The 15,341-nt window shown below is 46.2% G+C and overlaps 1 protein-coding gene and 1 pseudogene across 1 annotated transcript; one reads left to right on the top strand and one right to left on the bottom strand.

Annotated features, from left to right (window-relative positions):
- Positions 1–1,133: 1,133 nt before the first annotated feature.
- On the top strand, positions 1,134–2,940 carry LOC123039816 (mitochondrial metalloendopeptidase OMA1-like). The gene is made up of 3 exons (XM_044462819.1): positions 1,134–1,547; positions 1,632–1,729; positions 2,045–2,940. Exons 1-3 carry the CDS (start codon positions 1,146–1,148, stop codon positions 2,286–2,288), a joined length of 744 nt encoding a protein of 247 aa, XP_044318754.1. The 5' UTR covers positions 1,134–1,145; the 3' UTR covers positions 2,289–2,940.
- Positions 2,941–13,765: 10,825 nt separating this feature from the next.
- On the bottom strand, positions 13,766–14,998 carry LOC123047639 (cytochrome P450 94A1-like; annotated as a pseudogene).
- Positions 14,999–15,341: the final 343 nt, after the last annotated feature.

The following is a 15,341-nucleotide window of genomic DNA, read 5'->3' as shown; positions in this document are numbered from 1 at the left end:
GAGTCTGCGTTAGAGATGCCATTAGTAACTATGTTCAAAGCTTCTACCATAGACATAATTCGAGAAGGCTTGATAGTCCTAAGAAAGGCGTGGGTGGGGGGTTCTATTTAGGAAGAATAAGAAGAATCTCATTCATGTGTTCTATGCTAACAGAAGAGCGGATCCAATATACATAAGACTTTTTTTCCAGGAAATTTCTATTGTAAATGATGAATTTGGGATGTCATGCCCCACAAGTTAGTTGCCCAAGCGCTTCCTAGAAGGGCAGTCTACCACAAGATAGAGTTTGAGCCTGGAGCCAAAGCCCCAACCCCTCCATTTTAGATTTTTATCAGGAAAGAATTTCAGGAAGTCATATCGGCCAGATAAGCCTCTGACGGCTCCATATTGATTTTCCCCCAGTTTTCTTTCAGAAGAAGCGGGAGCATTATGCCTAATACCAATTTTCAATCTTTTTAGTTCGTGCTTGGTCGGCTCCTCCTTTCTGATCACTCTCCTGCCGGATATTCAAGACCCCCAGGCTCTAGCTTATTTAGGAGGGCTAAACTTCTATCTGCGTCTTTACGAGCAGGATCCGGGATGGGTTACGTTCATTCAGAACAAGCTTAATCACAATACCCCCGGAAGACATACCTGGGCGGCTTAAGCTCTTCCTAATGGAAGAAAAGCTCTCAACATGAGAGACATTATTCCTACTTAGGGACATCGCCGCCGCCACACAGCCCCAATCAAAATGTTGATCCTAACAAGAACGAGAACGGGATCCATCCCACCAGCGTGGTGGTTGAGAATCCTCCGCACCTCCAAGGCCTAGAGGCCATCACAGATGGGGCAGACCGGCGGCGGCGCCGACAAGAGCAAACATGTGTATAGCACTAAAATACAACTAGATATATCCGTTTGAATGACAAGTATTTTCGAAGGTATCTAGTATATCTCATCTAAGAAGAAGCGTGCAGTGATTAACAACCGTTTCCTTTTCCGACTGCAACTGCAGTTCATAATCGGCTTCGATCGATAATTCGACCCAGTGCCATATTAGAACTTAATTCCAACTCTTACTCCTCCACTCACTCCTAGAAATAAATTAGTGCAAACTGTACCCCCGATGAATCTCCTGTATACGTAGCCCACGGCGGCCGGCGATGGGGATGATGACCATGCACCGTGGCTACCACGTCGAGACCGTGCCCTACACCAACCGCGCCCACCTCGTCCCCCGCTCCGGCCGGGCCGCACGCGAGCGCCATGCCACCGACTCCTACTTCGCCGCTTTCAAGAAGCAGTACGCATCCTGGATCCTCAAGGAGAACGACGATCAGACCGTCCGCGTCAAGCGCATCGTCATGGAGCTTGTCGGTGGCGTCCACCGTAGCCTGCCCAACAAGGCTCGCCACTGGGTGGACGACCTCAAGTGGGAGGCGGTTGTTCTCAGACACGACAGCGTCAACGCTTATGTGCTATGCACCGGCAAAATCGTAGTTTTCACCGGGCTGCTCCGCCGTCTCCACACCGACGCCGAGATCGCCGCTGTTCTTGGGCACGAGGTACGTAGCTCAGATCGTCTGTTCATCCGGCAGAGCATGCATAGTATTAAATTTTCTTTTGTGCTCCTACTACATGTTGTATAGTTCGGACACGTTCTTGCAAAGCACACGTCAGAGATGATCGCAAACTTGATCGACAACAAGTGGTTTCCGGCCCTCCTCACCGCCCCATTCCTACGATGGTACGTGGTTGATTAGTCGTTATAGCGTTTTTACATTTTCCGACAAAGAGTGAAATTTAATGGTTTAAAATAAATCATCAACCCGGCCAACCTACATAGTTAGAATGCACACAGCCAACATAAACACACACAAACACGCCAGCACCTAGCAACGTCATATACTAGGACGCTTTGGGTAGACGAGGAAAAAGAAAAGAAAACCAAAGCAATGAGATCTGTGATGCCTTTGTATTAACCATGCAAGTTGACACCCCGCAAAAAAAAAACATGCAAGTTGACTGATATAGTGATCGTGTTAACTAACTATATATGCAGGCAGGAGATAGAAGCAGACTATATCGGAATGATGCTACTCGCAGCTGCTGGTTACGATCCACATGAAGCCCCTCGAGCCCTTGAGAAGGTCGGGAAGATGGAAAGAAAATCTGTATTGGAGAAACTGCTGTCTTCCCTCTCTCATCCATCCTGCAAGAAAAGGTCACGGCTGCTATCGCAACCTAGGGTCATGAGGAAGGCGATGACATTATACACACAAGTGAAAGGAAAGAAGGATTTGTGAAGTTGCAAGTAAGTACTATAGCTACACACTTGAGTTATTTCTAGGCAACAAGATCAAGAAATTTACTATGGTGATGACAAGGAAGAAAATAGACTGGTTCTAGAAAGTAATGACCCAGGAACAATTACCCTATTGAGTTGGGTGCTTCTCGAAATATGTCTCACAATTGAAAATTTTCATATCCAAAACTTGTGTATTCTAGAGTTTCCTATTTGTGCGTTCATGATCTTAGGGCATCTCCAAGGCGGACCCACAACCTTCCGCAACCATCCGGACCGCGAAAGCCACGCAACGCCGACCTGTATCGGTCCGTGGGGCGGTCCTGATGTGATTTCTCTCACAAATTAGGAACAAAGTGGGAGAGGTTTGCAGGAGTTAGGACACCCGAAACGTTAGACTCCGACAACCTCGGCCCACCCAATCCTCCCTCCTGGCCCTATTTCCTTCCACATCGCCCCTTCTCCCCCTTGCTTTGCATCCGCACCCTCCACCTCCACCGTCGCTGTTATTCGTCTGAGGCCACCACAGAGGCATCGCCGGACGTCTGCAACCAGCACCGACGTGCCAGCTCGCTGTTTCGATGGATCTTTCTATAGCCTGGAACCGTTTTTACCCAGGTACACTCCACCCCCTGTCCACGACCTCCATGGCAGGCACCACGCCCGACAAGTGTTCAGTCAAATGCCATTGAGCTTATTTTCAAATGTTACGTCGTTTTTTAGAGTACGAAGGATGGTGAGCTACTCGGCCATGAAGGATGAGTTGTTGTGCGATGTGTGGCCGGTATCCGCGGATTTCATAGGCAGGAGCAGAGGGGAGCCCTTATGGGAGCAAGTGCATGAAAAGTTTAACGCACGAAAGCACATTGCGCCCTACGATATGTACATCATTCAACCATGCAACATGAGGTCGTTGTCGTATTGCTGGCACGCTATCTAGATCAGCGTCATCAAGTATTTCGACTTCGTTAGTCAGCTCGAGGTAAGGTGGCCATTGCACGCGGACATGGACGATCGTAAGTTTAACTTCCTCTTGCTCAGCTTGTTGATTAATTCATTCACTCAATGTTTGTCTACACATTATATGTAGCCCGCATGTGCCATGGTGGCGTAATACAGGACAGAGGGACGGCCATTTACGTGCACACACTGTTGGATAAAGCTGAAGGGGGAGTATGTGTGAAACGGCATGATCCATTCATGGAAAATTTGTTGGACGTCTGAGATCTAGTTGAATTGGAGAAATATTGTTGTACTAGAGTTAATTTGCATCCTATGTATGAATGATTTGTGCTATTTTCTATCAGAACTTTGAAATATCGGCCGCTTTGCATGAATTTCGTTCGGTTAGTTAAAATGTGGTTTCAAATGTATGCGGCTACGGTTGGATGGCGTCTTCCTGCACCCGTGTGTATATATATATATATGTGTGTGCGCGTTGCGGAAGGTTGATCTGATCTTCCATATTCTTGTTATCTACGTGTGCGTTGATCTGATCCTCCCTAATCGTAGGTTGGCTCAACAGTTAGTATCATAGATTCATTGGGGGTGGTGCAAGATCCTGATCTGCGTGTGCCTACTATGGAGGAAAGCTGCGATTGCTCCATTTAAACGGGGTGCCCAGAATACGCTGTTTTAGTGCACATCGGAAGGTACGGGGTGTAGGGCTAATAAGCCGCAGGTGGCGTGTCGGGCGCGACCAGCTCGTGTATGGGCGCGAGCAGGACGCGTCGGGCGCACCGGGTCCGCGGCGACTAGCGCGTGTGTGCGTGTGTGTGTAGCACGGGCGTGTCCGTAGGCCGTTGGCGAGCCGCGCGGGGTGATCGCGTGCGTTCTGTTGGAGTCATGCCGTGGCCCGTGCGCGGAGAGCGCGTCGTGGGCGCGCGCATGGCGGGCAGATCGCGGGCGCGAGGGGGGAGGGAGCGTGGGTGCGTGCCCGGTCGCTGGCTCCGGGTATAAAGCCGCGACGGTGATCGTTGTAACGGTGCGGTGTGACGAGTACGAGCTCGTGGGTGTTGGCGTTCGTGCGCCGGGAAAAACCACTGTGTCCCCGTGTCATTCTTCCTCCTCTGATCTTCTTCTTCCTCGGTGAGAGCTACGGCGACAGAGAGAGCTAGGAGGAGCGAGGCGAGGTGTTGGCGGTTCCAACAATTGGTATCAGAGCCACGGTCTGGTCAGGGCGCGCCGGCGATGTCCATCGTCCCGTACGCCGGCGGAACAGGCGGGTCGCTGCCACAGGCGGTGCCGCAGCTCACCGGCGAGAATTACACGGCGTGGGCGATCAAGATGGAGGCAAACCTCGACGCGGCCGGGCTGTGGGAGGCGGTGGTCGTGCCGGAGGACGCGGCGGCGGTCGTGATTGCCAAGAAAGACAAGCCGGCGAGGGCATACCTGCTCGGCGCGCTCGCTGAGAACCTGCTGCTGCAGGTGGCGGCGAAGAAGACCGCCGCGGAGGTGTGGGCTGCTCTGAAGGCACGGTTCGTCGGCGCGGACCGTGTGCGGGCGGCGCGGCTGGGCACCTTGCGCGGGGAGTTCGAGCTCCTGCGCATGGCGGCCGCTGAGACACTGGACGACTTCGCCGGCAGGCTCGGAGGGATGGTGGCACGCTATGCGGCGTGGGGCTCGACCCTGGAGGACGCCGCCCTCGTCAAGAAGCTGCTCGACTCGGTGCCGAACCGCCTGTACCCGGCGGTGGCCGGGATCGAGCAGTTCTGTGACGTCGACGCCATGGCGTTCGAGGACGCGCTGGGGCGGTTGAAAGCTTTTGACGAGCGCCTGCGGCGTCGTGGGCAGGCAGACGGCGAGCGAGCGGACGCCTCGCTCATGCTCACGGCGGCACAGTGGAGGGCGCGCGAGCGGCAGCAGGGAGGTGCACGAGACGATGACGACGCACGGAGCGACGCGTCGGGCTTCGGAAACAACCGGCGTGGACGCTGCTATAAGTTCGGCGAACGCGGCCACTTCAAGCGGGAGTGCCCGCAGTTGAAGAAGGCACCGGCGGTGGAGCATGCGATGATGGCGGACGCCGGCGTCGAGGACGGTGGCCTGCTCTGAGCTGCGGCTTAGGGAGGTGAAATGTAGGGCTAATAAGCCGCAGGTGGCGTGTCGGGCGCGACCAGCTCGTGTATGGGCGCGAGCAGGACGCGTCGGGCGCACCGGGTCCGCGGCGACTAGCGTGTGTGTGCGTGTGCGTGTAGCACGGGCGTGTCCATGCAGGTGCATGCAGTGTGTGTGAGTGTGACCGCAGGCCGTTGGCGAGCCGCGCGGGGTGATCGCGTGCGTTCTGTTGGAGTCATGCCGTGTCCCGTGCGCGGAGAGCGCGTCGTGGGCGCGAGCATGGCGGGCAGATCGCGGGCGCGAGGGGGGAGGGAGCGTGGGTGCGTGCCCGGTCGCTGGCTCCGGGTATAAAGCCGCGACGGTGATCGTTGTAACGGTGCGGTGTGACGAGTACGAGCTCGTGGGTGTTGGCGTTCGTGCGCCGGGAAAAACCACTGTGTCCCCGTGTCATTCTTCCTCCTCTGATCTTCTTCTTCCTCGGTGAGAACTACGGCGACAGAGAGAGCTAGGAGGAGCGAGGCGAGGTGTTGGCGGTTCCAACACGGGGGAGTGGCTGATGGAGTGATCCAATCCTTATTGCCGCTGCTGGAGTGCGCCGCGGGGCAAAGCCTGCACGGCGTCGGCGGTGGCAGGAGGCTACTCCTCATTAGGAGTCCGGCATGGAGGATCTGTTTGGCTGCTGCAGGATGGATGGTGACGGTGATGCGCGGTCGGACTGCGGCTGTCGGCATACGATGCTCAACGACTCTGTTGGTGATTCAGCGTGACAACCTTCAATGACGGTATGTCTTGGTGTTCATGGTCTTTGGGGTTTCTACATGCTATTATCCACGATTTTTTCCTCGGGGCAGCATGCTGACCTCTTCACCTACCTGTTACACACTCATCGGTGATGGTCATTTGTTGCGTCCACCCGACAACGATGCCGCATTGGTTCCCTCAGTCCCATGCTCGCGCGCGCCTCGTCTCGCCATGGCTAATCGAAAACATTAGTAGCCAGGCACACACACCAACAAAGCCCTCGGCACCGCCAACCACGCGCCCAAGCCCAACCCTGCCCCTACCTGCAATTTGAGCGGGGCCTATAGGCCGCCATCAAGTAGTCCCGCTAGCAGTATGTGCTGGAGGAGTATGTTTGTGCTGTAAACATAGTAAACCTAAAGAGAAATTCATTTCAAAACGATACCTTGCTGTAACTGGTCTTAGTTGTGAGATAAAACCAAAGCAAATATGATGGTGGGCAATAGCACGGTCAAGCTAAAGATGGTTGGAGCTGAGCTTATTGGGAATGTTCTCAATATTTTGTTTGTGGAAATCATATATATGTAGACCTTCACCACTAGAGTTAACCAACTGACTACAACAGTCTATGTTCTTACTCGAGGAGCTTGATGGTGAATTGTGTATCAGTAGGAGGTGATACAGATGAATCCTTGAAAGTATAATCATGGGTGTTTACTATGGCAGTTGAAATCAACTTTCCTCTGTTTATCATCCAAGCTTAAAAAGGGATTATTTTATGTTCAAGTAAACAATTTGTCGATTTGAGAGAAAAAGCCACTACAACCTTCACATCTTTTTATTTGAAAAAATGCATTAGAGTTTACGAGTTGCCGAAGTCTTTGAAGGATAAACTTGAGTTGATCTGCGACCAAAGTGGTAGTGCTACATGTAATTAATAAAATGAGATTACCACACTACAACACTAGTAGAAAAGAGGGCTTTGGTCCACCCCGGTTTAGCCCATTAGTCCCGGTTCAGTCTAGAACCGGGACTAATGGGGGCATTAGTCCCGGTTCGTGCGCCCAGGGGCCACGTGGGCCATTTGTCCCGGTTCGTCTGGACCTTTTAGTCCCGGTCGGTGCCACGAACCGGGACTAAAGGGTGCGATGCCCATTAGTCCCGGTTCGTGGCACCAACCGGGACTAAAGGGTTAGACCTTTAGTCCCGGTTCGTGCCCCCAACCGGGACTAATGGGGTTTGAGGCATTAGTACCGGTTCATGGCACGAACCGGTGCTAAAGGTCCCATTTTCAAACTCTACGCCCCCCCCCCCCCCCCCCATCGCCTTTTCAGTTTTAAAAAAATTAAAAGAAAATGATGAAAATGTCAAAAAAATAAAAGAAAATAAGTTTCCCATGTGATATGTGGTCTAGTTGTTGGAAAAATTTGCAAATATGAATTTCAACTTTATTTGCAAAATCTCTCGAGAATTTGTAAAAATGGGCATAACTTTTGCATACTAACTCGGATGAAAAAGTTTTTTATATGAAAAATCATCTACTCGAAAAGTTACATCCAAATTTAACCGGGGGAACCCCGTTAAACATTTTCAAAATCCTCAAAAACCTAACAGAAAAAAGTTACGGGGATCTAGAGTGGAAAAAATCGAAAACATTTCAAACTGTGGTCAAACGATGGTCAAAAAATGGTCAAACTAATTATTCTAGAATATTAGTGTTACTAAATAATTATTTCAGTTATTTTGAATTTTGGTCAAATCTGGTCAAACTATGGTCAAACTCTGGTCAAACAATGGTCAAACTAATTATTCAAAATAACTATTGTTTTTAAAATAATTATTGTTTTTTAAAACAATAGTTTCAAACTCAAACAGTGAAATGTGTCCCTTCATGCTCAAGCAGAATTCCCGAGGGTTAATAGGATTGACATCGTACTATTGTTAGGAAAACAACAAGTGCAGACTTGGAAACGAGGGAGAATAAAACCCGGAAGTTAAGCGTGCTCAGGCTGGGGGAGTGGGAGGATGGGTGACCGTTCGGGAAGTTAGATGATTAGGAATGATGAGGGGTGATTAGAGATTAGAGGATAAATTGAGCAATGATGAGGGATGGTGATTAGAGATTAGAGGTTAAAATAATTCAGAAATTTGAAAATAAAAAAATTCAAAAAAAAACTCAAAAAAATTCCAAAAAAAATTCAAAAAAAAATTCATAAAATTTCCTTTAGTCCCGGTTGGTGTTACCAACCGGGACTAAAGGTGGAGCTCCACGTGGTCGCGGCCTTTAGTCCCGGTTCTGGATTGAACCGGGACTAAAGGGTGGAGGCATTAGTACCGACCCTTTAGTCCCGGTTCATGAACCGGGACTAAAGGCCCTCACCAACCGGGACAATAGGCCCTTTTTCTACTAGTGCAATCAGCACAACTCTCTGCACCATAAAGTGGTAGTGGTATGTACTCCTTTTCTGAAAAAAATGTAATCATGTATCTGACCATCGTCGAGACTTGTGCATGCATGGCAGATGGAGATTGGTAGACTCAATCTGATTTGAGCAACAGTCGACCGAGGAAAAAGGTGAATGAGAATACATCTCTTGTGTGGACAGCAAGTCGGTGAGGAAGGAAGATGCTGGTTGCGAGGGTGTGTACTGGTTAGTGGTAGCAGGAAGAAAGGGAAGGGGCCGATGGCCGACTGCTCTCTCTATGAGTGTCGCAAGGGAAGAACAGATTGGACACTAGGGCTTGAGACTTGGAGGAGGTAAGGCACTATGATACTTCATCTTTCTAAACCAATATGAGTGATGCCAATGCACGCCGCCTTTTTTGAAAGTTAGATCTAAAGCATTAATTATGTGTCCACACAACAGATGGCTAGCTGTGTTTTCGCAAAAAAATGTTCCGCCTTAGTACATGACATGGACTTCTACCATCACCCTTTTTTGGTCAATTCTATTGCAAATTGTCGGTCAATTCCTTGTTCCGTTTTCTCCAAAAAAAAATCTAGATACGTTAGTATTAGTACATCTGACGGACAACTTCAATATGTGGCTCCTTTTCTTTGAGATCTAGGGCTATCTTGGGCAAAAATATATTTAACCATCAAATATTTCTGACGATGTGGATTAATGTAGTTCTTAGAAAATAAATCTTATTGTGCTTCTATTATGTAACTAGTTTAATGCGTTGAAAGTTGTCACGAAATATATTTTTGTGTTTCACACAAGCTTATTTTACACCATGTCAAGTAACGATATAATAAAAGCACCACAATAATTTTGCCAAATGATATATCACTTGTGTCGTCTATATATTTATTCCAAATTTATGTTGGTGCAAATCATTATTTTGAAATTTCTAGAAAGTATTAATCACTTAAAAAATAGCGCTATAGCGCCGTAGATAGCATGCTGTAGATTCTGGAGAATTGTCTCACTAAATTGATCGGTGCACTATATCTCGCTAATAGCAAGCTATAGCATGCTAATAGCATATTTTCATAGGCGATGCTATTTTGTATAGTGCTATTTTTTCCTTGGTATTAATACACAATTTGTGTTCCACACACGTGATATTACAACTTGAACTTTTCTAGTAGATTTCATGTCATGTTAGGTCATCACTTGCGGTTAAAATTCAACTCCTAGTTCCGTTTTCTCAACAAAAAAAAAATCTAGTTACATTAGTATTGTTACTTCAGATTGACAACTTCAATATGTGGCTCCTTTTCGTTGAGATCTAGGGCTAAATCATGGCCAGAAATATATTTAGCCATCAAATATTTCTGATGATGTGGATTAACGTAGTTCTCAGAAAATAACTATGTATTGTGCTTTTAGTAGATAATAACTAGCATAGTGGCCCTTGCAAATACGAGGGCTTCATCTTTAATGTGCTGAAAGTGGTCAATGAATAATTTTTTTGTGTTCCACACAGGCTTGTTTTAATCTATATCAAGTAATGATATTCAAGATGCACCACAAATATTTTTCCAAATGATATGTCACTTTTCTGGTTGATATATTTGTTCCTAATTTATTTTGGTGCAAATAATTATTATGAAATTTATAGAAATATCATATGTATTAATGCACAATTTGTGTCCCACACACGTGATATTATAACGTGCACTTTCCGGTATTTTTTATGTGAAGTTAGGTCACCACATGAGGTTAAATTCAAATTATCTGTCATTTTTATTAGTTATACAATTATGAAACTATATATTATGCGGAAATGCACTTTGGCACACGAGAGCATATGCTCCTGCTGCTGGAAAAACATTTCAAAAATGTCACAAAATTTCAAACAAAAATTTGATGTGCACATCTCGATATTCTATGTGGGCACGCCAAATTTCATGGAAAACCAACATTTTTTGTGGTTTGTGTAAAAAGACAAGAAAATATCTAGTGAAAAGTCCTTTTTTAACACCAAAATTTATCTTTTCCACACGCGACACAAAAGTTATCAGTATTTCATGAAACGGCTTTGTGAGTATGTATAATGTCGAGATATACGCCCAAAAAATTTGCCAACATTTTGTGACATTTCAAAATACGTTTAAGACACATTTTAAAAACCAGGAACATATGCTGGCAGGTCCCAAAATGCCGCTCTCTATATTATGTGGTTCAAACAATAAGTAAGGCCCACTGGGGCAATAGTCAAAAAGGGATTATAGATAGTTATGAAAATCTGTCGACTATGGTGTAAATAATATAATTGCATTACATCGAAGTAAAAGGCTCAAGAGATGTACTATGCACTTTTAAAATAATAAGGACCCCAAAAATATGTACGTATAAAAAAAGGCAGTCCGGTGCATGTAGCTCAAGCTTGCGCAGGGTCCGGGAAACGGTACGACAAATTGGGTCTACTGTACGCAGCCTTTCCCTACATTTCTGCAAGAGGCTGTTTTCAGGACTCGAACCCGTGACCTCTTGGTCACAAGGAAACAGCTTTACCGCTGCGCCAAATCTGTACGTATGATCATTTAAAATAATAATAACTATTTCAAAGATTTTTCACCAACAAAATTAGAAACTAATTGGCCCGGTCGGTTTACACCTTAGGCAGCAGTCGCCTCCTCCTCCTCCAAGGAAGAAAGTTAGGGTTCGTGCCACTAGCCGGGCCGGTGCAGGTGGGTCCTGGCAAGGGCCGGCGGGAGGGCTCTGTTTCTAGTAGTTTTTTCAATCTTGTTAGGGTTTGTGTCCTGTTCAGGAAGGCGAGATGGTGGCGGCTCCCTGAAGATGAAATAAAGATCTCCCCATCTAGCCCCGTTCAAGCGGTGCATCTAACATCATTGGTGGGCGTGTGAAGGTTTGTCTCCGGGGCATCTATCTTTGGTGGATTTGATCGGATCTCGTCGTTGTTCATCTACGTTCATATGTCTTTGGTTTGGATCCTTCCGATCTACGTTAGTCTTCATCGGCAGCGGTTGCTGTTCTGGGGTGCTGGCATAATAACAACAGATAGATAGATAGATAGATAGATAGATAGATAGATAGAATAAATATCTCTATTTTCTTAGTCATATATAATAGATAAATATAGATAACATTTCAACCATATAGCACAAAGCAGCAAATATCGATGCACCATATATAATCTTATTTCCCTGGCTATATATAGTCCACACTACATTAGCTAACCTATATATAGTCCACACTGCATTGGCTAACATGATACTTGCACAAAGCAATCCCATACATGTTCATGAAGGTAAACTGCATGCTCTTATTATGTATTTGTGTAATCCTCCTTTTCAAATCAAAAAGACTAACATGACTTTGGCATGGTTGTATAATTAGTAATATATGATTGTGCATCAATTGATGCAGAGGTCCGGGGTATATCCTCCTTTTCGAGAAAAATGTAATCATCTATCTGACCATCATCCGGATTTCTGCATGCCTGACGGATGGAGATTGGTTGACTCAATCTAATTTTTGCAACAAACAACAGATGGAAAAAGGCGAAGAGAAGACATCTCTTGAGTTGACGGCAAGGGGGCGAGGAAGGAAGATGCTGGTACTGAGGGCATGTACTAGTTGGTGGTAGTAGGAAGAATAGAAGGGGCCAATGGCCGACTGTTCTCTCTATGAGTGTCTCAAGGGAATAAGAGATTGGGCGCTAGGACTTGAGACTTGGAGGAGGTGAGGCAGTAAGATGATTCATGTTCATCGCTAAACCAATACGAGTGGTGCCAATGTATGTCGACTTTTTTGGAAGTTAGATCTAAACCATTAATTTTGTGTTTATTTGAAGGCCCGCACAACAGATGACTAGCTGGTTTTTGGCCAAAAAAAATTTCGACCTTAGTACATGACATGGTCTTCTACCATAAACCTTTTTCGGCCAAATTTTTTCGCAAAGTGTCGGTCAACTCCTAGTTCCATTTTCTCAAGAAAAATCTAGTTAGATTAGTATGAGTACTTCAGACGGACAGCTTCAATATGTGGCTCCTTTTCTTTGAGATCTACGGCTAAATCGTGACCACAAATATTTTTAACTCTATATTGTGCCTTTAGTATATAACTAGCATAGCGGCCCTTACTGAAAGTGGTCAAGGAATATATATTTGTGTTTCACACAAGCTTATTTTAAACTATGTCAAGTAATGACATTCTAAAAGCACCACAAATATTTTTCCAAGTGATTGCCACTTTTGTGGTTTATATATTTATTCCAAATTTATTTTGGTGCAAATCATTATTATGAAATTTGTAGAAATATCATCTGTATTAATAAACAATTTGTGCCCCACACATGTGATATTACAATGTGAACTTTTGTGTAGTTTTCATGTCAAGTTAGGTCACCACATTAGGTTAAAATTCAAATTATATGTCATTGTTTATTAGTTATACAATTATAAAACTCTAAATTTTGTGTTTCAACCAATATGTAAGGCCCACTGGGGCAGTAGTCAAAAAGGGTTTGTAGATAGTTATGAAAATCTATCGACTATGGTCTAAATAATATAGTTATACTGCATCGAAGCAGTAGGCACAAGAGATGTAGTATGATCTTTTAAAATAATAAGGACCCCCAAAAATCTGTATGTATGATCGTTTGAAATAACAATATCTATTTGAAAGATTCGGCAGCAACAAAATTAGAAACTATTTCTCAACAATAAATTATACTTTAATATTAATTAGAAATGTTATTTTCACTGCTCTGATTATATGTGATTATCAAAGTTCAGCTAGTTTGATCGGGGTCTTTCTAGGTCGCCATCAATTTTGAGATATAGTAATTATTAAAATATCTACCTAAATTATATACTCCCTCTTGTATGATATTTTCCATTACTCGCTACAACTACCTCAAACTACAATTCAGCCTAGGTTGTGTTTCTTCTAACACGTCCTTGCGAAATTAGGATAGGAACATTCTTGACACAATTGTCTAGAATGAAACAAATTATATTGATAGGATATTGGGATTGTTTTTTCACCTTTGTATTCCATCTTGACACAATTGTCTAGCATGAAACAAACTATATCAATAAAATACGGAAGAAAAATGGATTTAGGATTAGACGTTTGCTCACGAGTATCTCTCTATTTTCTTTCGTATTTTGCATTCAATATATAATAATGCTAGAAGATAGATAGATAGATAGATAGATAGATAGATAGGAATAAATATCTCTATTTTCTTCCGTATTGTGCTTTATTCGTATCTATAATAGATAGATATAGATAACATTTCAACCATATAGCACAAAGCAGTAAATATCAGTGCACCATATATAATCTTATTTCCCTGGATGTACACATAATAACAATGGATACATGAATCGGCCTCCTTGCAGCTGTGCACGTCGGCGGCCACCGGCGGGTAAAGCCGCATGGACTCGGTGATGGCCGCGTGGAGGTAGTGCATTTCGCCAAGCTCCTCCAAAGTGAATGTTGACGCACCTTGGCCTGACGCATGGACCTCGCGCATGATCTTGTCCTCCACGTCGGGACGCGTGGACAATAACCAGAAGAACCAGGTCAGCGCGGACGAGGTTGTGTCACGGCCGGCAAGGATGAAGTTGGTGTGGTGACCACGTCGCGGAGGCTTTCGTCGCTGTGCTCGCCGGCTGCGGCCAACCGCGACAGAAGGTCGTCACTGCGCGCCAACCCAGCCGTCTCTCTCGCCCTGCGCTCACGGACGATCTTGTCGGCGTAGCCGTGGATCTTTGCGAGCGCCGAGCGCATGCGCCTCTCCGGCTCCATGTCGAGCAGCCTCTTGACGCGCCACAGCCACTTGGTAGGCGACATGATCCGGGAAACGATCGTGTTCTGTGCGTCGTTGAACGCCGCCATGAACACCGCGCTATGGTCCCCGGCCGTGGTCTCCTCGGTGAGGCAGGCGGGGTCCTCGCCGAAAGCCACGCAGCAGATGTTGTCGAACGCAAAGCGCTCCAGCAATCCTGCACGTCCAGAGTCGCTCGAGCAGCAGCAGCAGCCGCTCGACGACCTCGAAACGGACGACATCGGCCACGAAGTTTCTCAACGAGCGTTTGTTGAACTCATAGCTAGCGGCCTTGCGCTGCCACAGCCACTGCCCGCCGTCCGAGTTGAAGATGCCGTGGCCGAGGAAGTCCTCGAGCATGGAGATCGTGGGCTTGCCCTTGGGGTAATTCTCAAAGTTAGCCTTGAGGATGTGCTGGACGCTCGCCGGGTCGGCCGTGATGGCTTCGCCGGCGAGACCAAACACCTTGAAGACCATGGTATGCGTTGGGCTGCTCTGCATGACGCTAGTGTACCACTCGAGGAAGCAGTCTTGGTTTTTGAGCAAATGAGGCAGCGTGCCAAGGATGGGGTACACCTTGAGGTACAGGAAGTAAAGGAGAGGTAGCAAAGGAATTAAGAGGAGGAGGAGAAGATGAAGGGGTGAGGTCATTGAGGGTTCCATGGCCAAGTCTTTTGTTTTGTTTTTGAATTGAGTTTCGTGGCATAGCCATCGAAGGTGAGGAGAGGGAGGGGCCACTAGTAGAAAAAGGGCCACTTTAGTCCCGGTTCTTACACGAACCGGGACTAAAGGGCGCGGCCACGTGGAGAAGGAAATTTTATGATTTTCTTTTTGATTTTTTTTTTTGAAATTTCTTTTGAATTTTTTTTATTTTCAAATTTCTGAATTATTTTACCCTCTAGTCTCTAATCACCACCCCTCATCACTGCTCAATTTATCCTCTAATCACCCCTCATCATTCCAAATCATCTAACTTCCCAAACGGTCACCCATCCTCCCACTCCCC

The sequence above is a fragment of the Triticum aestivum genome, chromosome 2B, assembly GCF_018294505.1.
Source record: "Triticum aestivum cultivar Chinese Spring chromosome 2B, IWGSC CS RefSeq v2.1, whole genome shotgun sequence".
In the NCBI taxonomy this organism is placed as follows: domain Eukaryota; kingdom Viridiplantae; phylum Streptophyta; class Magnoliopsida; order Poales; family Poaceae; genus Triticum; species Triticum aestivum.
Note: the sequence above shows the minus strand (reverse complement) of the source record. Positions and strands in the feature narration are given on the sequence as shown.